At 47.7% G+C, this 24,004-nt stretch overlaps 1 protein-coding gene across 4 annotated transcripts in view; it reads right to left on the minus strand.

Annotated features, from left to right (window-relative positions):
* The window catches only part of LOC120909154 (calcium-binding protein 2-like), a 335,054-nt gene that overhangs the window by 173,496 nt on the left and 137,554 nt on the right, over window positions 1–24,004 (minus strand). Inside the window, exon 1 of one of the 4 annotated variants that reach the window (XM_040320853.1) lies at window positions 12,897–13,328. The exons of 1 other annotated variant lie outside the window; for it this stretch is intronic. In XM_040320853.1, coding sequence (XP_040176787.1) covers window positions 12,897–13,013 — 117 coding nt within the window. In that variant the 5' untranslated portion in view covers window positions 13,014–13,328. Of the gene's footprint in view, window positions 1–12,896; window positions 13,329–24,004 lie in introns of those variants that run through there. 2 more of the 4 variants (XM_040320852.1, XM_040320856.1) reach the window with 2 other exon arrangements.

Consider the following 24,004-nt stretch of genomic DNA (forward strand, 5'->3'; position numbering starts at 1 on the left):
CAACGTACAGGTGATAGCCGATGCCCAAGACCTCATATGGCACGTCCGTGCCAAACACCCAGGGTCCAGCCACGACAGCTACATATACCGTCAAAGCACCATCCCAACAAAATTTAAACAAAACGTGTACGGGAACAGCTGGCTGGTTGGTGAGTGACATGGGAGTCAGGCATGACTGTCCGACCCCATGATGCAGACATCACGAGGGGCACATGCACGACTAACATCCTCCTGTCTTTTCCCTTCCAGGTGACTCTGCATATGCGCTTGGGCCCCACCTCATGACTCCATTCCGGGATCCCCAAACCACAGGAGAGCAAAACTACAATGCTGCACACATACTTACCCATGCAGTGGTGGAACGCACATTTGGCATCCTGAAGTCCCGTTTCCGATGCCTGGATAAGTCCGGGGGGACCCTGTTTTGTTCCCCAAACTTTGTGTGCCAGATCATCGGTGCATGTTGCATTCTGCACAACTTTGCCAAGAGAAAGGGCCTGGAGATTGACATACGTGATGACCTGACCCCCGAACCAGACATTCCCCCCCTGCACGAGGATACCCAGGCTACTGAGGGAACAGCAGTAAGAAGTTGTCTCGTGGAATGTATCTTTGCACGTTAAACACACATATTCATCATGGCACAAGGAGAATGCACGCATTCACACCACTGTGGTCCCTAGCACACACCCCACATCCACATCACATTGGATTAGCCCAAGTCCAACATGCAGGACTTGGGAGCAGCAACGCCCCGGCAAGGCTCCAATTATGTTGCTGACCATTCATACCACATTCACACGGGTCGTGGGGATAAATTCTCCCCAATGACCGAGGGTGACACCCCTTTGCTGGCAGGAGTGTCACCCCCCCATTCACACACCACTCACACTGTAATCTGCACGCCTCACCGTGTGCATTATTAGAAACAAAATCATAATACTCTTAACCAGAGCCCCAAAAAAAACTCTTAACCAGAGCACAAAAGAAATCATAATACTCTTAACCAGAGCAAAAAAACAAACAAACACAAAATAATTAGTTGCCCTGGCTGCTGCCACGGCCACGGCCACGGCTCCGCAATTGCCTGGTTGACGGCTCAGCTGGGGGGGGCATCAGGTGGAGGAGCATCCATTAGCCTGCCCTCTAATGCCACGGCAATGCGGGTCAGGATGGTGTTGGTGTCTGACTGCACCTGCTGCAAACGTCTCCCCTCCGCCTCAATGGCAGCTGTGTGGCCCTGGACGGCCTCAGACAGGGACCGCACCTCTGCCACGAGGGTAGCCGTTGTGGCCTGCAGCTCACCCAAGCAGGTGATGACAGCTGCTGTGTTGCCAGCCACATCCTGCAGCCCATCATTTATGTGGCCCGTGGAGGCCAGGCTGTCGGCCACTCGCCTCATCTCCTGGACCATCTCACCCATATGGCGGGTCTGAGAGACCTGGGCACTGGTCAGGTTCTCAGGCAGGAGGTCCGGAACCCCCCTGGTCTTCCTGGTTGCCTTCCTGGGGCCAGGAGAGGCTTGAGGCCTGGCATAGGGGAGGGACTTGAGGGAGTGGGTGGGTTGGGGATGGATCCAGAGGGGCTTGATGATTGGAGGCCTGACGTCCGGGATGGACCAGCCGATTGGGATGTCTCCTCAACATATAGGGACACCTCCTCACCCATATGTTCGGCATCCTGCTCAACCACCTCTTCACTGGAGGTCTGGGCACCACTCCCCTCCACCAATGCCTCTTGGCTTCCCAGGGGGTCAGGGGCAGAATCATCAGGGGATGATGGCGTGGGACGGGCAGAGGCACCAGATGGCCCAGCTCCCTCCTGGACATCTGCTGATGACACAAAACATTCACATGTTGGTGGACCCACACACTTGTCACATATTCTCTTCCTCCCCCTCACATGCTACACACCAGATGGTAGAAAAAACACACTTACCTGTCCTTAAGGTCGGCTCAACTGAGTCGTAGCCCTCAACTTCCTCCACTTGCTCCCTATTAATGCAGCGGGCAACCACCTGCTCATCAGGAGTCAGACGAATGCGAGAGGCTGGTCCACCTCAAGTGCCCCTGGCATGCCTCCTCATAATGGCTAGCTTCTCATTCACCCTCCTGCGCATATCGTTCATCTTTTTGGTGATGTCCTGGGGCCTCCTCACCTCATTGCCTACGACATTCACCTGGTTGGTGATCCTCATAAGGATCTCATCCCTTCTGCCCTTGCTCGTCTCCTTGCTCTGTGCCCCATGGAGGCAATCGTCATACTTCTCCATGGCCGCAAGGATGATGGCCTTCTCCTCTGGGGAGAAGTTCTTCTTTCTGTTCCCAGAACAGAAGAGCGCAAAAGTACCTACACCTCAAGAAAACAAACGGGTGTACTTTTGCACTCGACGGGCGCATGTCTGGGCGTATTTATGCCCTGGGCGTAAACGGTGGGACGGCGTAACTTAGGATTTACGCCGGGCGTAGTTGTGTGCATGCGCCGTTCTTTCGGCCCTTCATTTGCATGGGGTCACGGTTCATTTAAATGGATCACGCCCACTTCTTTCCTACTTTGAATTACGCCGTCTTACGCCGACGATTTTACGTTACGCCAAGTTGCTAACTGTGAGTCTTTCAGCCAGGTTACGGGTGAAGGGGGCAATGGCCTACAAGTATGACAATATAATTAATTGACATTTTAGAAAGCTGCACCATTTTTTTTTTTTTTTTACATCTACTGGGATCCCTTGACTGCATCTGCGAGAGAGATAGAGATTTAGTGCAATGGTCAATGTAAATGTATTTTATTGGGTTTTATGTGATAAACCAACACAAAAAGTGGAACATAATTGTGAAGTGGAAGATAAATTATAGATGTCTGAAAAGTGAGGTGTGCATTTGTATTTAGTCCCCTTTAGTCTGATACCCCATAACTAAAATCTAGTGGAACCAATTGCCTTCAGTCACCTAAATAGAGTCCACCTGTGTGTAATAAACCTTAGTGAAAAAACAGCATGAAGGCTGAGAAACTCACCAGACAGGTCAGGGATAACGTTGTGAAGAAGTTTAACCACATAAGGACCGCCGCATGACTTTTTACGTCGACAGAATGGCACGGCTGGGCACATGGACGTATATATACGTCCTCTTTAAGAGCCCAGCCAAGGGTTGCAAGCGCACCGCCGGCAGCGCGCTCGCGACTCGGTCCGAAGTTCTGTGACCGAGCCCACGAGACCCGTGGACCCGATCGCCGCCGGTGTCCCACGATCAGGTCACAGGAGCTGAAGAACGGGGAGAGGTGAGTGTAAACAAACCTTCCCCATTCTTCTCTGTGGCAGTGTCAGTGATTGTCTGTTCGCTGATATAAGTAACGACGATCAGTGACATCACACATCCAGCCCTGCCCCCCTACAGTAAGAAACACACATGAGGTCACACTTAACCCCTACAGCGCCCCCTAGTGGTTAACCCCTTCACTGCCATTGTCATTTTCACAGTAATCAGTGCATTTTTATAGCACTTTTCGCTGTGAAAATAATAATGGTCCCAAAAATGTGTTAAAAGTGTCCGATGTGTCGATACCTCGTCAGGGCTTTCCTCTGCGCTCAGGCACACATAAACGCATTGCTCGGGTCTTGCGCGATACCCAGCTGATCGACGTTTGGAGGCTCCATCACTCTGGAGAGAGGGATTATACCTTCTACTCGTCTCCCTCACAAAGTATACTCAAGGATTGACTACTTTTTTTCCCCTATGGCCAGCTGGAGGCGGTACACGACCCGAAGATAGGTAACATCACGTAGTCGCGCCGATCACTATGCAATATAATCTTACAGCAACCTCGTCTACCAGAACTAGGTTTTGGCGCCTGACTGAAAGCTTACTACAGACGCCGGAAGTCATGACAGAGGTCACGAACGAGCTGCATCACTACTTCAGGACTAACGACACAGACAATTGCGACCCCAGTATCCTGTGGGAGGCACATAAACCAGTAATCAGGGGGATACTAATCAAACATGGCTCACGTATTAATAGAGAGCGGGAACTACAACTGAAGACGCTCCTGGATAAGATTTGCACAGTAGAATCCAAACATAATCGAACGCCAGAACTGGCTTTGGAACGGAGTTGCTTTCCCTTAGAAGGCAAGCGGTGGACCTCCTCCACTATAGAGCTAAAGCGGCATTACAATTCTGCCGGAAACTCACGTATGAATCCGGGAATAAATGTGGGAAGCTTCTCGCTAAAGCGGTCAGAAACCATAGACTTAAAACTTTTATACCCCAAATAATGACACCCTCAGGACAAAGAACCATGCCGACTCAAATAGCGCAGGAGTTTAGGAATTTCTACTCCTCTCTGTATAACCTCCCAAACAGGACCCCTAACGCCGCGACGATAGAAGACTACATTGCCACCTCACAACTGCCCCAACTGCCAATGGCGATGGGAATGGACCTAGATGCCCCCATTACTATAGAGGAACTGCAATGGGCAATGGGAGGGACGAAACCAGGCAAGGCACCGGGACCGGATGGGTTCACCTTGCAGTACTACCAATCTCTCCTCCCACTGCTGGGTCCCCATATGGTGAGGATGTTTAACAACCTTGGAGAGGGGGGTTCATTCACTAGGGACGCGAGCGCACATCTCCCTCATTCATAAGGAAGGCAAGGACCCGACTGCATGCGGCAGTTACAGGCCCATCTTCTTACTGAACACTGACCTTAAGCTGTTCACTAAAATCCTGGCTAACAGATTGACCCAATTCATGCCGGATTTCATCCACTTGGATCAGGTGGGCTTCATCCCTGCTCGTGAGGCCAGGGATAACACCACCAAGGTGCTCAACTTGATCCACATAGCGGCCACGTCTAAAACACCCTCAGCATCTTTCTCACAGATGCTGAGAAGGCGTTCGATCGGGTCAACTGGACCTTTATGTTCTCCGTTCTTTTTTTTTTAAATTCAATACTTTTTTTTATTGTTTCCATACATATATAGCAGAGAAAGAAAAAATACAAATCCATATTCTATATACAGTGCATTATATGTGCATACAAAAAATTCATTGCATAGGTTAAAAATTTCCTTCAATCCCATTCCCAACCCTCCCTCCCTCCCTCCTATCTTACTTTTAAAGTGCATACACGTTTTTTGGTTCTGTTCCTTTCCTTAGATTATTCTTTACCTAACTTTCCCTGATTAAAGTGAGCGGCCTATTTTACATAACCAGTGCTCCCATATTGCATTAAATTTTTTGAGGTTGCCCCTTCTAATCCATGTTCCCCTTTCCTTCCCAATTGTGCTATTCATTACGTTAAACCATTCCTCTACTGTGGGTGGATTTTGTGCTTGCCATTTTAGTGCGATCAATTTCCTCGCCTGAAACAGGCATCTTATAACTGCTACTAATATATCCCTCTGCCCCATTCTCTCTTCAATGCATCCTAATAGACAAACCCTGGCTTCAAGTTCCAGAGTAGTTCCAAAGGTTGCATTTATAATGTCCAGAGTCTTAGCCCAATATCTATGCAGTTTTGGGCATTTCCACATCATGTGGATAAGGTCCCCTGTATTTTGACATCTGGGACATTTGTCATCTGACTTCCATCCAAATCCATATAATTTCTTGGGGGTATAGTAGACCCTGTGGAGGAGAAACAAGTGAGAAACCCGTTGTGAGGGGGCTAATGAAACCACTGTCCCCAGTTCCAGTATCCTGTCCCATTGGTCATTTGTTATGAGTCCAATATCCTCCTCCCACCTCTGTTTATTCTTGCTCAGCTTCTCTTTTCCTATTAACTGATCGCTGATCCGTTCGTACAATTCTGATATAAGACCTTTCATGACCCCCGTCTTGATTAGTCTTTGGAGATGCGTGAGCTTTTGCCATCTTACCGGCTGTAATTTAAATTGGGCTTGTAATGCGTGTCTAACCTGTAAATAGGTGTTCTCCGTTCTTAAACGGATTGGCTTGGGACCTAAAATGGTCCAATGGATCTCCAGTATTTACTCCATGCACACAGCCCAGGTCAAGACAAAATGACATCACATGCTCCACGATAAGGATCCACATGTCTTATGTAGTATAACATAATAAAACACTTTATTTATTTACTGTCCTATGCTAAACATATGCATATATTTTTCACTCCTCGCGTATCTCACATTATTGAGGCACACATGTCGAGATTCTTATCACTTTTGTGCATAACACATATATATATATATACATACAGTATATATTTATTTATATCTTTTCACCATGACACATTATTATCCACAACATTATTTTTTTTTTTCAAACCCACATGTGTACTTATTTCTCCCTTTTTTTGGGTCACACGTATATATTATATATTATGTTTCTATTGTCATTTCATTTTATATTTATTCTTATTTTTATGCATAAAATGTCATTCTTTTGGGTACATTTATTGTTGCCCTGTACAATGCATACATATATTTATGTTATTTTACATGCAAGGTTGTTGTGTGTGTTTTTTTCACTTTATCCTCCCTCCCCCCCCCGCATGTGTTTTGCATATCGGCAATTTGCCGAAGCCAATCAGATGCTGGGCGGGTCAAATTGAGTATAAACCATTGTGTGTATATATATTGGTTACTTTTTATTTTCATTTGTAGCTATGACTAAGCATTGATATCCAATGCGAAACGCGTCAGATGTTTTTCCCACTGTGTGCTGATACTTGTAGTGCATTTTTCCTTTACCCAATAAAGGGCACGTCTTTTTAAGAAATTGGAGTGCGGCTGTCCATATCTCTCTTCCTTTGCACAGCCCAGGTCAAGGCCAATGAAATACTGTCTTAACCCTTCCCTATTACAAACGGAACCAGACAGGGATGCCCACTCTCATCCCTACTCTTTGCGTTAGCTTTAAAACCCTTCCTGTGCACGGTACGCACGAACCCCGACATTACGGGGGCCAGTGTGCGGGGTGCACAATTTAAAATCGCGGCGTATGCAGATGTCCTATTGTTTTCTCTGACTAACTCGGCAGTGTCCTTGCCAAACCTGCGCCGAGAATTTGATAGATACGGGAACCTATCCAACCTAAAAATACATTTTGACAAGTCGGCAGTAATAGGGGTTAACATCCCCCCCGCTAGATTGAACTCTCTGAAAACTCAGTTTAAATTTAAATGGTCGGACTGCTCCCTCAAATACCTGGAAACCTTGATACCAGGCGACTTACAGCGCACCTTCGACCTCAATTTCCCGCCTTTGTTGACCAAGGTTTGCCTGATGCTACAGGAGTGGACTAAGGGGTTGCACTCCTGGTTTGGTAGGTGCAACCTTATTAAGATGTCGATCCTCCCTAAATTCTTGTATTTGTTTCAGGTGCTGCCAATCAGGATTGCACCCCTGTTTTTTTAAACAGGTCAATTCTCTTTTCATTAACTTCATATGGGCTAATTCCAAACCCAGGCTACGCAGATGCCTTTTGACTCTGCCGAAACATCTAGGAGGGCTGGCCTTACCGGATCTGCGTAATTACTACGGGGCGGTGCATCTTGGCAGAATCATATAGCCAGATTCAGAGAGCCTTAGGCTGGCGTATCAGTTGATACTCCAGCCTAAGTCATAATTTGCGTTGGCGCTAATTTAAGCGTATTCTGGTAACCAGATACACTTAAATTAGGCTCAGATACGAGCGGTGTAAGTGTCTTACACCCTTGATCCTAAAGTGTAATTTTTAGGCTGGCCGCTAGGTGGCGCTTCCATTGCGGTCGGTGTAGAATATGTAAATCAGTAGATATGCCTATTCATGAACGTACGCCCGACCGACGCAGTACAGATACGCTGTTTACGTAATGCATTAGCAGGCCTAAAGTTATTCCATCAAATAGATGGAATAGTAATGTTAAGTATGGCCGCCGTTCCCGCGTCGAAATTCAAGAATTTTACGTCGTTTGCGTAAGTCGTCCGTGAATAGGGATTTACGTTGTTTACGTCCACGTCTAAATCAATAGGCCTGTGCGGCGGACTTTGCCGCAATGCACACTGGAAAATGTAGGCGCACGGCGTATGCGCAGTTAAAAAAAAAACATCAATCACGTCGGGTCAATCCTCATTATCATAAAACACGCCCCCTCAGATAAATTTGAATTAGGCGCCCTTAAGCCCGCCCACTTTAGGCTACGCTGCCGTAACTTAGCAGGCAAGTACATTGTGAATCATGTACTTGCCTCGCTAACTTACGGCGGGGTAGCTTAAATGCCATAAGCTACGCCGCCGCAAGTATGCGCTCGCCATCCTGAATCTAGCTAATAGATTGGAACCGTCACAGTAAGGCTAAACTTTGGGTCCAATTGGAACAGGCCCAGACAGTGGTGCCACTGAGGGGGGCCACCTGGTGCTTTGACGACTACCTCCAACCCTGACCTCTCACCCGTTTTATTGGCACCACCCTTCGGGTAGGGGCGACGAACTTACGCTCCTTTCACCTTTCTTCGGGTGAATCCCCACTTTATCCAATATTGGGGAATCCAGCGTTCCCCCCGGGGCTGGAATCGAAGGAATACGCTCCACTGGCATTGTCGGGGTGGAACCAGGCTTCTCACTTTCTAGTAGGCACTCAGTGGCCTTCTGTCCAAGTCCTGACTAGTGACGAGGGACGCTTCCGGCTTCCGTTTTGGAGGGCGATCCGCCTTCATCACTTTCTGCATTCGATAGCGAACCCGGCACATTATCAGCGAGAACTCACGGCATTCGCAGAATACTGCAGGGAGGAGGGAACGCTGCCCTAGGTCCTCTCTAAAACATATGCGCTACTTAACTCCCCCACACACAACCTGATTTGCCCTAGCAAATATGGGAGACGGACTTACAGTGCTCATTCACAGACGCCCAAAAACAGACGATAATTCGATTCTCACTGAAAACTTCAATATGCACAAAAATTCAGGAACTTAACTACAAGATCTTGACCAGGTGGTACTACACACCTCGGGTATTGCACAGATACTTTCCCACGGCCACAAACAAATGTTGGATATGCCAGTCAGAGGTGGGAACACTTCTCTATATCTTCTGGTCCTGCCCCCGCTTACAACACTTTTGGACGACAGTTAAAACGGTCACCCAGAAGTTCACCGACCATGTAATCAGTGACGACCCTTCCTTTTTTTCTGCTTCACGCTACCTCAATACCGGCACAGAGTTTCAAAAAATCAATCATTAGACACCTACTGAACGCAGCCAAATCCTGTCTCCCCCTCAGGTGGAAGAAAAGTTCTCCACCGTCAGTGGGAATGTGGATGCGCGAGGTGGAGGATATCAAAAAATTGGAAGACTAGACTAGAGACGCGTTTACTACCCTGGGTCAACCCTCTTTCCCCTCCCTCCCCATCCCCTCCTCCCCCTATCTCCCCTTGTCTGTTTCTTTTCCTTCTGTCTATCTTTCTATATATTTTTAATTAAGGTGTTATGAGTATTGGACGGCTGGTAGACGTGACAGATTGACACCCCCCACTTGAAGACTCTAGAGCAGTGGTTCTCAACCTGGGGGTCAGGACCCTCTCGGGGGTCGAATGGCAATTTTCCAGGGGTCACCGAATCCTGGGCTGTTCCTGAAGCCCGCACCTCTCTCCCAGCCTTTTCGCGACCGAGACAGAAACGCAGCAACACTACCTGTGATTAGAGTTGCCATTAAAAGTCCCCACTACAGTTCTCAGATCAGCAGATGACCTTTGATCAAGAGCACCTAAGTTGGCCGTTCAGAACTCCCCCCAGCACTGCCACTGATCTCAGCAGCACTGCCACTCATCTAATTCCCTCCACCAAGGAGTAAGAGAAGGAATACAAATAGAGAATACATGGAAAGGAGAGAAAAAGAGGGGGAGGAACAAAGAAAAAAAAGGGAGAGAAAGAATAATAGAAAGAACAAGAAAGAAGGCTAGAGAGAGGGATGGGAGAACAAAAAAATAGGATAGAGAGAGATAAAAGGGAAAGAAAGGAGAACAAATAGAAAGAGTGGTACATTCTAAAATGTACTATAAGGGGTTTTAATACGGTGGAAGGGACTCAGGGAGCACTAAATGTCCGTGGGTTAGGGGCTTGCCTTGGGTGCTGACAACCCACGCTACAAAAATAATTTTACTGTTGGGGGTCCCCACAACTTTGGAAAATGTATCAAGGGGTCTCGGCACTAGAACGGTTGAGAACCACTGCTCTAGAGTAATGCGAAAACACCTGAGGGGGTCGCTGAACTGATGCCTAGGAGCTTTAAGTTAAGAGCCTCCCATGTTGGGTTATCTCCACCAGACTAAACGTCCAGCTGTGTCTGAGATGAATATGTGTGAACTTCGTATGTTACATTTTAATCGTACGGTAATGTTTTTATTGTATGTATGTTTCTATAAAATAAAAATTATATTTTAAAAAAAAAAGTGTTCGATGTGTCCCCCATAATGTCGCAGTCACGGAAAATCGCTGATCGCTGCCATTAGTAGTAAAAAAAAATTATTAATAAAAATGCCATAAAACTATCCTCTATTTTGTAAAAGCTATACATTTTGTGAAAACCAATCGATAAACGCTTATTGCGATTTTTTTTACCAAAAATAGGTAGAAGAATACGCATCGGCCTAAACTGAGGAAAAAAATAATTTTTATATCTTTTTTGGGGATATTTATTATAGCAAAAAGTTAAAAATATTGAATTTTTTTCAAAATTGTCGCTATATTTTTGTTTATAGCGCAAAAAATAAAAACCGCAGAGGTGATCAAATACCACCAAAAGAAAGCTCTATTTGTGGGGAAAAAAGGACGACAATTTTGTTTGGGAGCCACGTCGCATGACCGTGCAATTGTCAGTTAAAATGACGCAGTGCCGAATCGCAAAAAGGGGCAAGGTCCTTAAAGCGGGGGTTCACCCAAAAAAAAATTTCTAACATCACATTGAGCCGAGTTGTGAGAATAACATTATGCTGTTTTTTTTTATTTCCTTGCCGTACATACCGTTTTATCTATATTTTCACTGCGGCTTCCGGGTATGTAATCTGCGGGACTGGGTGTTCCTATTCACATGCTAATTGATTGACATGCTTCCCACACAGCGCGTTATGAATTGCCGGAAGAAGCCGGACTGCGAGTCGGCTCCATACGGCGCCTGCGCACGACGTTCGGCTCCTTTCGGCAACTCGTGACGCACTGTTCAATCTATCATCCAAAAATGAGTATGGCACAGCTGCAAACCTACCAAGACATGGCAGTCCACCTAAACTGACAGGCCGGGCAAGGAGAGCATTAATCAGAGAAGCAACCAAGAGGCCCATGCAGTGCCGGGACAAGGTCACCCAGTGCCCAGGGCAAACATGCCAAACTGCGCCCCCCCCTGCCTGTGTTGCGCATGATCAAGCATCTTACTCACGTCTGATAAACACACCTGATTGTTATAGCTACAGAAAGAGTGCAGAAGTCAGTATTAGGTAAACTACAAAGTGCAAGGGTCAGGAGCAAAAATAGTGTACAGGAATCAGGAACAGGGACATTTTATGAAAGCATTTGGACTAAGTGCAGGCTCATAAGTTGGGCCCCGCTTCTAGAGGACAAGAAAGAGTAGTGTGCAGCAAAAATTGGGTGTGGCTTTTTTTTACTTTTATGATTGTGGAGGGGGTGGGTTTAGAAGATCCAAAGTTTTTTAGGGCAAGGAGGGTCCACTGAACTGCTTATTCAGAATATCTACAATACTGTGCATGAATTGGGCACTGGTTCACCTAAAGACTGTTAGATGTACTAGCAGATGTAAATGTACTAACAAATTAAAGCCAAACTGAAATCAGTTACAGTGAACAGTTTTTATTCTGTAGGACAGCTTGTTGGATAAGAATAAGTTAGCTGCAATATAATAATTGTTTGTTTTTGGGTTTAATATCGCTTTAATGTCTATTTCACACTTGTGATCCTGTTGCTGGTGAGAGCAGAGAAACCATCACCTGAGATTGTTATCATACTGACACAAACTGTGGAATGTCATTTGCCAGTCTGGCTGGTGGGGGATTGGTGCTGTAGGGGCAGGTGAGTAGTATACCTGTTTTCTCTGGCCAACAACAGGACCATAATTGTGAAATAATGTTTGGTTTGCTAGGAGTTAAGTAATCCTGACAGTTTAAACAGTTACTACATTCCCGGTACAGTAGTTTCTTGGTTAGTTCAGAACATACTTTACAGAAAACAGGATCCACCATTCCACACTTTAGCACACCAGACTCCTGAATCAAACTGGGAAAGAAATATCTAACACAGGGAGCTCTGATTCCCAATAAACTCCATGACATTTGCAGCTTGCTGATATACAGTGATTCTACAGCTTCTAGAAACTCCCAGGGTTTTGCCCCAGCACTTCCCCAGCCTGCACATGTACAGTACAGCATGTACAGAGCTCTCACTCCTCAGGACAGCTCCTCCATCTCTGCACCTTTCCTGTGCTTGCACTGAGCTGTAACTGCAAGGCAGGGGATGAATGAAGCAGGTCACACAGGAAGGAGATCATGAGAACTGACGCTGCCATGTTCACACATGCAGAGTACAGAGGAAAGAAATGTACACATTCAGATATGTTAGTTCCAGCAGCAAGGGGCGGGGAAAATTGACACTGGTGGTTGGCTATGAGGAAAGAGCTAAATACAGTAGACTGACAGGAGGCTGGGCTAATATGGACAGGTCATTTTTTGTTTTCTTTGAACCCAGCAAAAAGTACGTTCAGAATGGGGGACAGCTAGGGGGAAGTTAGATGAGTACTGGATCTCTTCCCCATCTCCTCTACAAGTGCTGGATGAATCAGCAAAGGCTCACAATGGAACAGGTTTTCTCCACACTCCACAGACTACATCTATGTACCAAATTAAAAGTCCTACTATACTCCTGAAATATAAGCAATGTTACCTTTTCTTTCTCTGCAAAGTACAGGGCAGGTTTATGGTAACGCAAAGTAGTTTGGAAAGCAGTGTAGTCGGGACTCAAAGGTGAAGAAGACATGTCTGACATGACATGCATCTTCATGCTGGGGTGAGCTGTGAGGTCTGCACTCTGCAGGGCGGGAAGCAAAGATCAGGGCTGCTGTGTTCTGTTGTCTTCCTGCTCCGCCCACCTGTAGAGGAGCTCTGTAACAGGCAGCCCCGATCGAGCTGGCCAGACTGATAGAAGATCAAGCCCGGGAGAGAGAATGCTTCTCCTGTTAGTGAAGGGACGTAGCTGCCGCTGCAGAGAGGAAGCAGGCAATAGTGGGCGCTTCCTCAGCCCCGTTTTTGGACAGGCTGTTACAACAACAGATGGGATCATAGAGTGGTGTGATAGCCTGAGAATTCTGTGCACAGATTCTTCTGCATGCTGCTGGCAACATGACGCCCCCTCCCACACCCTGCCCAGGGCACTTGTCCCTCCCGCCCACCCCTAGTACCGGCCCTGGGCCCATGATAACTCTGGAGGAGCTGCAGAGTTCCACAGCTCAGGTGGGAGAATTTGTCCACAGGAAAACTATTAGTTGTGCACTCCACATATCTGGCCTTTATGGAAGAGTGGCAAGAAGAAAGCCATTGTTGAAAGAAGGCCATAAGAAGTCCCATTTGCAGTTTGTCAGAAGCCATGTGGGGGACACAGCAAATGTGGGAAAGGGTGCTCTGGTCAGATAAGACCAAAATGTTACTTTTTGGCCTAAAAGCAAAACGCTATGTGTGGCAGAAAGCAAACACTGCTTATCACCCCAAGCATCATGTTGTGGGAATGATTTTCTTCACCAGAGACAGGGAAGCTGATCAGAGTTGATGGGAAAATTGATGGGGCCAAATACAGGGAAATCTTAGAAGAAAACCTGTTAGAATCTGTAAAAGACTTAAAGCGGAGTTCCACGGAAAAATGGAACTTGCATAGTTACATAGCTAGTCAGGTTGAAAAAAGACACAAGTCCTTCCAGTTCAACCACAAAAACATAAACAAACAAAATAAAAAAACATAGTACAATGCCATACACCCAACTCCATACCCACAGTTGATCCAGAGGAAGACAAAAAACCCCAGCAGAGCATGATCCAATTTGCTACAGCAAATCTGCTTTTCGGAATCCTCCCCCTCTCCGGTGTCACATTTAGCACCTTTCAGGGGGGAGGGGGTGAAGATTCCTGTCTAAGACAGGTATTTGCACTCACTTCCAGGCATTGACTCCCGTTGCAGGACTGTGCTGGGGGAACTAATAGTCCCAGCACCACCAGAGAGATAGCCATGCTGCACCACACCACCAGAGAGAGAGCAACGCTGTACCACACCACCAGAGAGAGCCACTCTGTACCCACATCCCCAGAGAGAGAGCCACGCTGTACCCACACCACCAGAGAGAGCCACGCTGCATCCTCACCACCAGAGAGAGCCACGCTGTACCCACACCACCAGAGAGAGAGCCACGCTGTTCCCGCACCACCAGAGAGAGCCACTCTGTACCACACCACCAAAAAGAGAGCAGGTCAATGTCACTGGGCAGTTTGGGCACAATAAGAGACAGACAGTACTGGCATTGTATGGCCACAATAGGACTGGAACACTGTAATATAAAGGGGACTGCACTGTAAAGGGGCACTGTAATCATTGAGGTGCCCCTTTACAGTGCAGTTCCCCTTATATTACAGTGTCCTTGCACATTACAGTGTGGAGGACTGACACCAGCCACCCGCGAATGTCTACCGAGCCTCCCCCCGGTCCCTGGAAAAGTTGGCTGCTCAGTATAAAATGCCCGGGCCTATTTTTTGTCCCAGTCCGGGCCTGGTTAGAATGGCCCAGTCAAAGTCCAGGTCTAAATCTAATTGAGAATAAATTGCTGTTTACAGACACTCTATATCCAATCTGACAGAGCTTGAGCTATTTTGCAAAGCAGAATGGGCAAAAATGTAATTCTCTAGATGTGGTAGAAACATACCCAAAAGAAATACAGCTGTAGTTTTCAGATATTTATTTGTAAAAAAATAAATAAATAAATAAAACCATTTATCATTTTCTTTCCACTTCACAATTTTATGCCACTTTGTGCTGGTCTATTACATAAATCCCAATACAATTAATTTACCTTTTTGGTTGTAACATGACAAAATGGGGAAAATTTCAAGGGGTATGAATACTTTTTCAAGGCACTACAGCATGTCTATGAAATTTAAAGGGCATTCATTCTATATAAAATAAGAGCACAGAAAAAAATGGAGGCCACAAACCAAACTTCAATTACATCATAAAGCTTTGAAAACGATTGGTCTTATAATCATTATTGATCCTATAATCACACTGCCTCCCTGGCTTCCTCCTCCCTCTGATGCATTTTTACTCAGACATGAGCTTATTCCTGAGTAAAATACACCAGTAAAAGAATCCAGGTGGTTTGGTCACTGGATCATAAATATGATTAACCTCTGGCTGGACCAAAAATACTGACATTTTCTCTCAGTTAAAAAACGTAGGGCCAGATCCACGTACATCGGCGCAAATATAGACCGGCATAGTGCATCTCATTTCCGTTACGCCGGCTCAACTCAGAGACGTAAGTGCCGTATCCTCATAGTATTTGCGCCCAAATTTGCACCGCCGCAACGTAAATTACAAGGCGTAAGCCGGCGTAATTCAAAGTGGGAAGGACGTGGGCGTGTTCCATTGAAATGAGCCGTGACCCCATGCAAATGAAGGGCTGGCCGAACTGCGCATGCGCATGACAGCGACTATGGTCAGAGCCAGGGCCGGCCTTTGGGGTGTGCGAGCTGTGCGGCCGCACAGGGCGCCATGGGCAACAGGGGCGCCGTACGGCCATCACAGCTAACAGAATGTGAGTCGCAGTCAGTTACTCACATGATCATCACAGGCAGGGGCGGACTGGCCCAGGTGGAAAAGAGGACATTGCCCCCCAGGCCGCTCACATTATATTTAAAAGGGCCACGGTCCGCAGCGCTGTTTTTTTTTTTTTTTTTCTTTCAAAACTCGGCAGTGGCGGCCACCGATTGGCTGGCTGTTTGCTGCCGCGCTGCATTGTGGGAGTTGTAGGAAGCCAGGTCATGTGGCACGTCAGGGGAGGGTCAGGGCGAGCGCTGTACATCGTGGGCTGGCTGCAGAGAAGAGACCGAGTCAGAGAGACTACACACACAGCTGAACCAAAAGTAAAGTAAGGTGCCATGTGATGTCTGACTGTGAATGTAATGATGACATGCCAGTCTTTAGCAGTGCTGTGATATCAGCTCTCCTCCCTGCATGATCTTCCATCAACCTCCATAAGTTTGTGACCCCTCCTCCTTCTAGATACTTGTCGTCTTGCTCACATTCTCCCTCACTTGTGCCCAGGACAGTCTCAATGCAGTCACCCCTGTACTCTCCTTCTCTGCCCCATAGTGGATTGTTCCTCCAACTCACTGCCCCCAGGCTGTGTATTCCGTTCTGCCCCCCCCCCCCCCTCCCATTCTGTCACCTAGATTCAGGTCTTCTATCTTATCGAGTGCAACTTCTCACTCTCTCTTCTAGTCTCATTTCCCCCTCAATTCTGCTATAAATCTCCCATCCAATGTAACTTCTACTCCCCCTCTACACTATCATCACCCCCTTACACACTCCATCCCCCTCTACAAATCTCTATCAGACTGCCCAGAAACCACTAATTAACCCTTTACTGACTGATCTGGTTAATGTGTCATTTTCTATCACCTATAGCTTAGATCTGTCATTATAGGATTCTTAATGGAGTCTGAGCGCTAGTCCAATTGCATCCATAATTTCACATTCACACTTGTGCAATCACAGACATCACATGTGATCCGCACCGCATTGCCATGCACATTACATGCGATGTCTCTGCAACTGTATGGCTGAAATCCCATCACATTTACACCAGAATGGTGCAGGACTATTTTTTTGTGTCCACACTGGAATCGGATCACATGGGTGTTGGCACCCAATGCAATCCGATTCCTGTACCATTTTATAGTTCACACTGCAACCTGCAAACCAATCTGGGGGTGTCATTAGCTTTCTATTGACACCCGCAGTGGTTCGCAGATGTCAGTGTGAACTATCTGTGATTCGGGTGTGATGCGGGAACCCGCACAGGATTCGCAGGGTATCCCACATCACACCACTGTGAACCCATTTCACTACATTTCAATTGTTTTTCATAATTCTTAAAAAAAAAAATTCAATGGATATTTAATAAGCATTAATCTGTGTGTGTGTTTGGGGGTGGGGGGGCGGGGCTCGCAATCTCCAAAACCAATCTCTCTATGGGATCAGCCATGATCCTTCTCCTTGTCCAGGATTCAACTCTCCCACCCCCCTCCAGCAGACCTAATCCCCCTGTGCACCCAGCAGCTTCTCTTCTCTCAGCACACAGGGGGATAGTTTCAGGATAGGGGCGAGGGTGCCTTCCTGAACCTTGCACTCTGTATGTAGCATCCTCCTGAGCCCTGCACTCTGTATGTAGCATCCTCCTGAGCCCTGCACTCTGTACGTAGCATCCTCCTGAGCCCTGCACTCTGTACGTAGCATCCTCCTGAGTTCTGCACTCTGTACGTAGCATCCTCCTGAGTTCTGCACTCTGTACGTAGCATCCTCCTGAGCCCTGCACTCTGTACGTAGCATCCTCCTGAGTTCTGCACTCTGTACGTAGCATCCTCCTGAGCCCTGCACTCTGTACGTAGCATCCTCCTGAGTTCTGCACTCTGTACGTAGCATCCTCCTGAGTTCTGCACTCTGTACGTAGCATCCTCCTGAGTTCTGCACTCTGTACGTAGCATCCTCCTGAGTTCTGCACTCTGTACGTAGCATCCTCCTGAGCCCTGCACTCTGTACGTAGCATCCTCCTGAGTTCTGCACTCTGTACGTAGCATCCTCCTGAGCCCTGCACTCTGTACGTAGCATCCTCCTGAGCCCTGCACTCTGTATGTAGCATCCTCCTGCATGTAGCACCAGCATACAGGAGGCACACTGACCACCAATATGCTGGGTCAGTGGTTACCTTTTATTTATCTCATGGATGAAATGTGAGAAATAACGTGTGTGTGTGTGTGTGTGTATATATATATATATATATATATATATATATATATATATATATATATATATATATATATAATCATAAATCATTCCATAAACACATAGCACATACACTGCATATATCAATTGAGGAATATATGCTTATAAAATAGTTTACCATTTGCCGATAAAAAATATATATATATATATGTCCCCGATTTTCATTTTAAAAATCTGGTCACCTTATACTAAGGGGGGGTTTGCACTGGGGGTGTTTTCACTAAGGGGGGGTTTGCACTGGGGGTGTTTTCACTAAGGGGGGGTTTGCACTGAGGGGGGGGTTGTACTAAGGGGGGGTTTGCACTGGGGGTGTTTTCACTAAGGGGGGGTTGCACTGAGGGGGGGTTGCACTGAAGGGGGTGTGAACTGAAGGGGGTCTGTGTAACATGCAGGGGGTCCAGAGCTGTGGGGGCTGTGTAATGTAAAGGGGTCCAGAGGTGCAGGGGGCTGTGTAATGTAAAAGGGGTGCAGTGATGCAGGGTGCTGTGTAATGTAAAAGGGTCCAGAGGTGCAGGGGGCTTTGAGATGTAAAGGGGTCCAGTGATGCAGGGGGCTGTGTAATGTAAAGGGGTCCAGAGGTGCAGGGTGCTGTGTAATGTAAAGGGGTGCAGTGATGCAGGGTACTGTGTAATTTTAAAGGGGTCCAGTGATGCAGGGGGCTGTGTAATGTAAAGAGGTCCAGAGGTGCAGGGTGCTGTGTAATGTAAAGGGGTCCAGAGGTGCAGGGTGCTGTGTAATGTAAAGGGGTCCAGAGGTGCAGGGGGCTATGTGATGTAAAGGGGTCCAGTGATGCAGGGGGCTGTGTAATGTAAAGGGGTCTAGTGATGCAGGGTGCTGTGTAATGTAAAGCGGTCCAGAGGTGCAGGGTGCTGTGTAATGTAAAGGGGTGCAGAGGGCTGTGTAGTGTAAAAGGGTCCAGAGGTGCAGGGGGCTATGTGATGTAAAGGGCTCTAGTGGTGCAGGGGGCTGTGTAATGTAAAGGGGTCCAGTGATGCAAGGGGCTGTGTAATGTAAAGGGGTCCAGAGGTGCAGGGTGCTGTGTAATGTAAAAGGGGTGCAGTGATGCAGGGTACTGTGTAATTTTAAAGGGGTCCAGTGATGCAGGGGGCTGTGTAATGTAAAGAGGTCCAGAGGTGCAGGGTGCTGTGTAATGTAAAGTGGTGCAGGGGGCTATGTGATGTAAAGGGGTCCAGTGGTGCAGGGGGCCACTTGACTGGACTTGCCCCCCAGGCCTAAGGCTGCCAGCCCTCCCCTGATCACAAGAGTCCGACTCCTACGAGTCACAGCAGCAGGCGCTGCCAGGTCCCCCTGCCCTGGGACTGGGTGAAGAGCAACGCATCGGCTGCAGCACCTGAAAAAAAAGGCTGCTGCCAGGCCCCAACAGGCACACTGCGCATGCGCCGCCGCTTCTCGGGAAAGCCCGAAAACATTCGGCTATTCTCGGGCAGACGGCATATGTGCAGTGGCGTCTAAGCGCCGGGCGGCGCCATTTTTAAATGCAAAGCCGCACCGTCCACTGAAAGGGAAGTCACACTGAGCCCCTGGCCCTGCATGCATCTACTTTTTCAGATTTTTATAGCCAGCCTACACACAGAAGGGGGAGGAGGGTATAAGGGACTTAACATAAGAAAAAAAAAAAGAAGTAAAATACAATTATTATTTGTTACAAATATTTGTTTCCTCTTTGAGTATGTTTAGGTGACCAGGGGGAGATGGGTGAAGATGGGGGGGGGCGTCACAGGATTAGCTCGCACAGGGCGCCTGAACACCTAAGGCCGGCCCTGGTCAGAGCCTCTCTGCGCATGCTCAGAACTCGGCCCGGCGCAATCAGTGAGATAGGAACTAGGCCCGGCGTACTTAGTGAGATACGCCCAGTGCATAAATAGGCCCAGACATACGCCTTTCCATTGCAAAAGTACATCCATTTGTTTCCCTTCCTGAAGCAAGGTGTTTTGTTCCGTTGTCTGTGGCTGTTTGTTGGTTTGTGTCGTGTCGTTGTGGTTTTTGGAGAGTGTCTTTGATCGTGTGTTTTGGAAAGATGAGTGAGAGGAAGAGAAAGCTGAACTACTCCTCGCGGGAGAAGGAGATTATTGTGAGGGCCATTATCAGATTTGGTAGTTTGCTGCATGGTCCTGAGAGTGCCAACACCACCCTGGCCAGGAGGAGGCAGATACTGCAGGATATCACAGATGATGTCAATGCGTTGGGGGGTGAGACCCGGACCCGCAATGGGATACAATTTTTTTTTTTTATCTCAGGCGTGTGGTCCGTGGGAAGCTGGCCAAGATCGTGGCTCATGCCAGGGGCACTGGAGGGGGACCACCATGAACTGTCAGGCTGACTGCTGAGGAGCAGCTGGTGGCCCAGTGCTTCCACAGGCAGCAAGTGGAGGGGCTGCCTGGCTTTGACTCCATTGAGGAGGCCGTGAGGACAGGTAAGTTTATTTTTTTTTCTATCTGGTGAGTAGCATGTGGGGGGGGGGGGGAATATGTGACAAGTGTGTGGATCCTCCAACCTGTGTATGTTTTGTGTCATCCACAGATGTGCAGCAGGGTGCTGGGCCATCTGGCCAGTCCGCAGCCTCCACCGCACATGAGTCTGAGGAAGACACCCAGGCAAGCCCGGAGTCCTCTGAGGAGGTTGAGGAGGAGGAGGAGGTGGTGTCGGGGAATGATGTCACGCTCCATTTGGAGGAGTGTCCCCCTAGGGCTGGCAGCAGTCAGGCCTCCATCAGGGGTAGCCCCTCCCACTCCTCCCGCAACAGGGCTTCCCCCCCAGGGGTCTCCCTTACTCCCAGGCCACAAGCCTCATCTGGAGGCAGGAAGGCGACCTGCAAGACCAGGGGGCTGGCAGAGCTTCTGCCGGCCAATCTGCGGAGGGACCAGGCCCTTCAGACCTGCCATCTGGGTCAGGTCACCCAGACTTTGGGCCGGATGGAGGAGAGCCTGGCCTCCATCGAGGAGTCAGTTCAGGACATGGGCTGCAACTCTCTGGCAATGATAAACTACTGCAATGACCTGCAGACTGCCACAGCAGGCGTGGGTCAGGAGGTGCGTGCCCTGACGCAGGCTGTCCAGGCCAATACGGCAGCCCTCAATGTGGGCCTCACACGGATTGCCCAGGCCTTGGAGGGCAGAGACCAGGGGATGCTCCTCCTTCCCCTGATTCCCCCCCCCATGAGTCTTCCCTTGCGGAGCCGGGGCCGTGGCCGGCCCAGGCGTGGGTCACGCCAGCGGCGTTAAGTTTTTTGCTTTTTTTGTTTTAGGTGTTTTTTTCTAGAATGACATATACCTTGCTGCTTTACCCCAGGAGGCAGTGCCTGGTTTTGTGCACATTCGCGCAGATGGCTTAGACATAACAAGGCAATCTGATGAAATCACCAGGCATGACTGCAGATATGCTTGAGGTCCTTCATGAATCATAAAGTCCTAGCAGAGCCCTCCAGCACATCTGCTCATGGGCAGACACTTAAAAATAGGGACATGGATGAGGGGCAGGGCAACATCTCCAGGGTACTGAAGTTCCTCTTGAAACTTTCAGGGCAGTGGGCACCACATACTGGTATCTTGCAGTGCTAGTGTGACCAGATTTCTTTCCCCTAATTGAGAGAGAGAGAGAGAGAGAGAGAGAGAGAGAGAGAGAGATAAACAAAAAATTGAGAAAGAAAGGAAGGGAGGATGAAGGAAGAAAGAAATAAAAAAAAAATAGATAGATAAAGGGAGAGAGAAAGAAAAATAGATAGAAGGAAGGAAGAAAGATAGATAGAAAGAAACAAAGGAAGCTAGATAGATAGGTAGATAGATAGATAGATAGATAGATAGATAGATAGATAGATAGATAGATAGATAGAAACAAAGGTAGATAGATAGATAGATAGATAGATAGATAGATAGATAGATAGATAGATAGATAGAAACAAAGGAAGATAGATAGATACAAAGAAACAAAGGAAGATAGATAGATAGATAGATAGATAGATAGATAGATCAAAAAAATTGAGAAAGAAAGGAAGGGAGGATGAAGGAAGAAAGAAATAAAAAAAATAGATAGATAAAGGGAGAGTGAAAGAAAAATAGATAGAAGGAAGGAAGAAAGATAGATAGAAAGAAACAAAGGAAGATAGGGCCAGATCCACAACGAGCGGCCGTAACTTAACTTTTCCTATTTAAGTTACACCGCCGCAAAATCTCTACCTAAGTCCCCGATCCACAAAGCACTTACCTAGAAATTTTCAGCGGTGTAACTTAAATCCGTCCGGCGCAAGGCGGGCCCAATCTAATGGGGCGAGTCCCATTTAAATTAGGCGCGCTCCCGCGCCGGACGTACTGCGCATGCTCCCGACGCGATTTTCCCGACGTGCTTTGCGCAAAGTTACGTTGCGCCGAGTTTTGTGAATCGCGCCGGGTAAAAAAAGTTGCGTCGGGAAAAAAAAGAGATGCGGCGGGAAAAATAAAAAAAAATTGACAGCGTCGCGGGAAAGAAGGGTATACTTTTACAAGGTGTACTAACTTTACACTTTGTAAAAGGTACCCTATCTTTGCGTTTGCAAACTAACAATTTACGGAGACTCCACGAAGGGAAACCGCTTCGTGGATCTCCGTAAGTGCTAATTTGCATACCCGAAGCGGAATTTCGACGAGAAATGTCCCCAGCGGCGGCCGCGGTACTGCATCCTAAGATCCGACAGTGTAAAACTATTACACCTGCTGGATCTTAGGAATATCTATGCGTAACTGATTCTGTGAATCAGTCGCATAGATAGAAACAGGGATACGACGGCGTATCAGTAGATACGCCGGTGTATCCCTTTTGTGGATCTGGCCCATAGATACTAGATAGATAGATAGATAGATAGATAGAAACAAAGGAAGATAGATAGATAGAAGGAAGTAAGATAGATAGATAGATCAGATAGATCCTCTAACTGGCTGTGCGGGCCGCAAGGGGAGGGGAGAGATGTCAGAGCTGGCTGTGATACGCCCAGCTCATCTCTCTCTCTGGAGCTCTCAGTGAGCTCCGATCCCCCTGTTGATCTCTCCCACTCGTGGCCGGCGCTGGCTGGTGGCGGAGCTTGCTGCGAGCTGTGATGGCCGCACGGCGCCCCTGTTGCCCAGGGCGCTCTGTGCGGTCGCACGGCTCGCACACCCCAAAGGCCGGCCCATGGGTCTGATCTGCCTTTGTCCCCTCCTGCTGCAGGCTTTAAAGTAGATGGCTGATTCACAGCTGCAGTACCCTGGCAGTGAGCACTTTCTCAAGATGAACAATAGCAGCAAGAGGAATGTAGAGGATGGAGGATGTGTCAGCCTCCGCATTCCTCTTGCTATTGCCATTGAGAAGCCATTGCTTGACTTGTGAAAGTGTTCACAGCCAGGGCAAGCTGTAGCTATGAATCAGCCGCCTACTTCATAGCTGTTGTAGGATCAGGAGGGGAGGGGATCAAGTCAAACCTCATATCTAGGGTTAGAAAGCACTTGGAAATATAGGACAAAGTATTATAGGGGACAGAACTGTAAAAAAATTATAATATAATAATAATAATAATAATAATAATAATAATTATAATATTATCTTCTTTAACACTATGGGGCTGATTTACCAAGCCTTTACTTCATGACTCATGGAGCATGAGTAGCAGCCGTTTTGCCTTTTTCTAAAGAAATACGCTGCTAGTGCAGTGTATTTCCCTAGTTACTAATGTGCTCCGTGCGCCCAGGAGAGGGTGCATTGTGCACCAGTACAGACCTGGCGCACGGCACATTGAACTGTAAATTGCGGGGGTTTGGGCGGGAGTTTATTAGGGGGGGAGGTGGGGGGATGCAGGGGGAGTGAAGTGACATGTGTTTTGAAGTGTTTGGCGGGCCGAATTGAAAGGGAAAGTGTTTTTTGAAAACAGATCCCCGTACGCTTGCACAGTGCGCCTGAACCTCGGGAGGTTCATTTGCATACTG

Source organism: Rana temporaria, chromosome 8 (genome assembly GCF_905171775.1).
Source record: "Rana temporaria chromosome 8, aRanTem1.1, whole genome shotgun sequence".
NCBI lineage: Eukaryota > Metazoa > Chordata > Amphibia > Anura > Ranidae > Rana > Rana temporaria.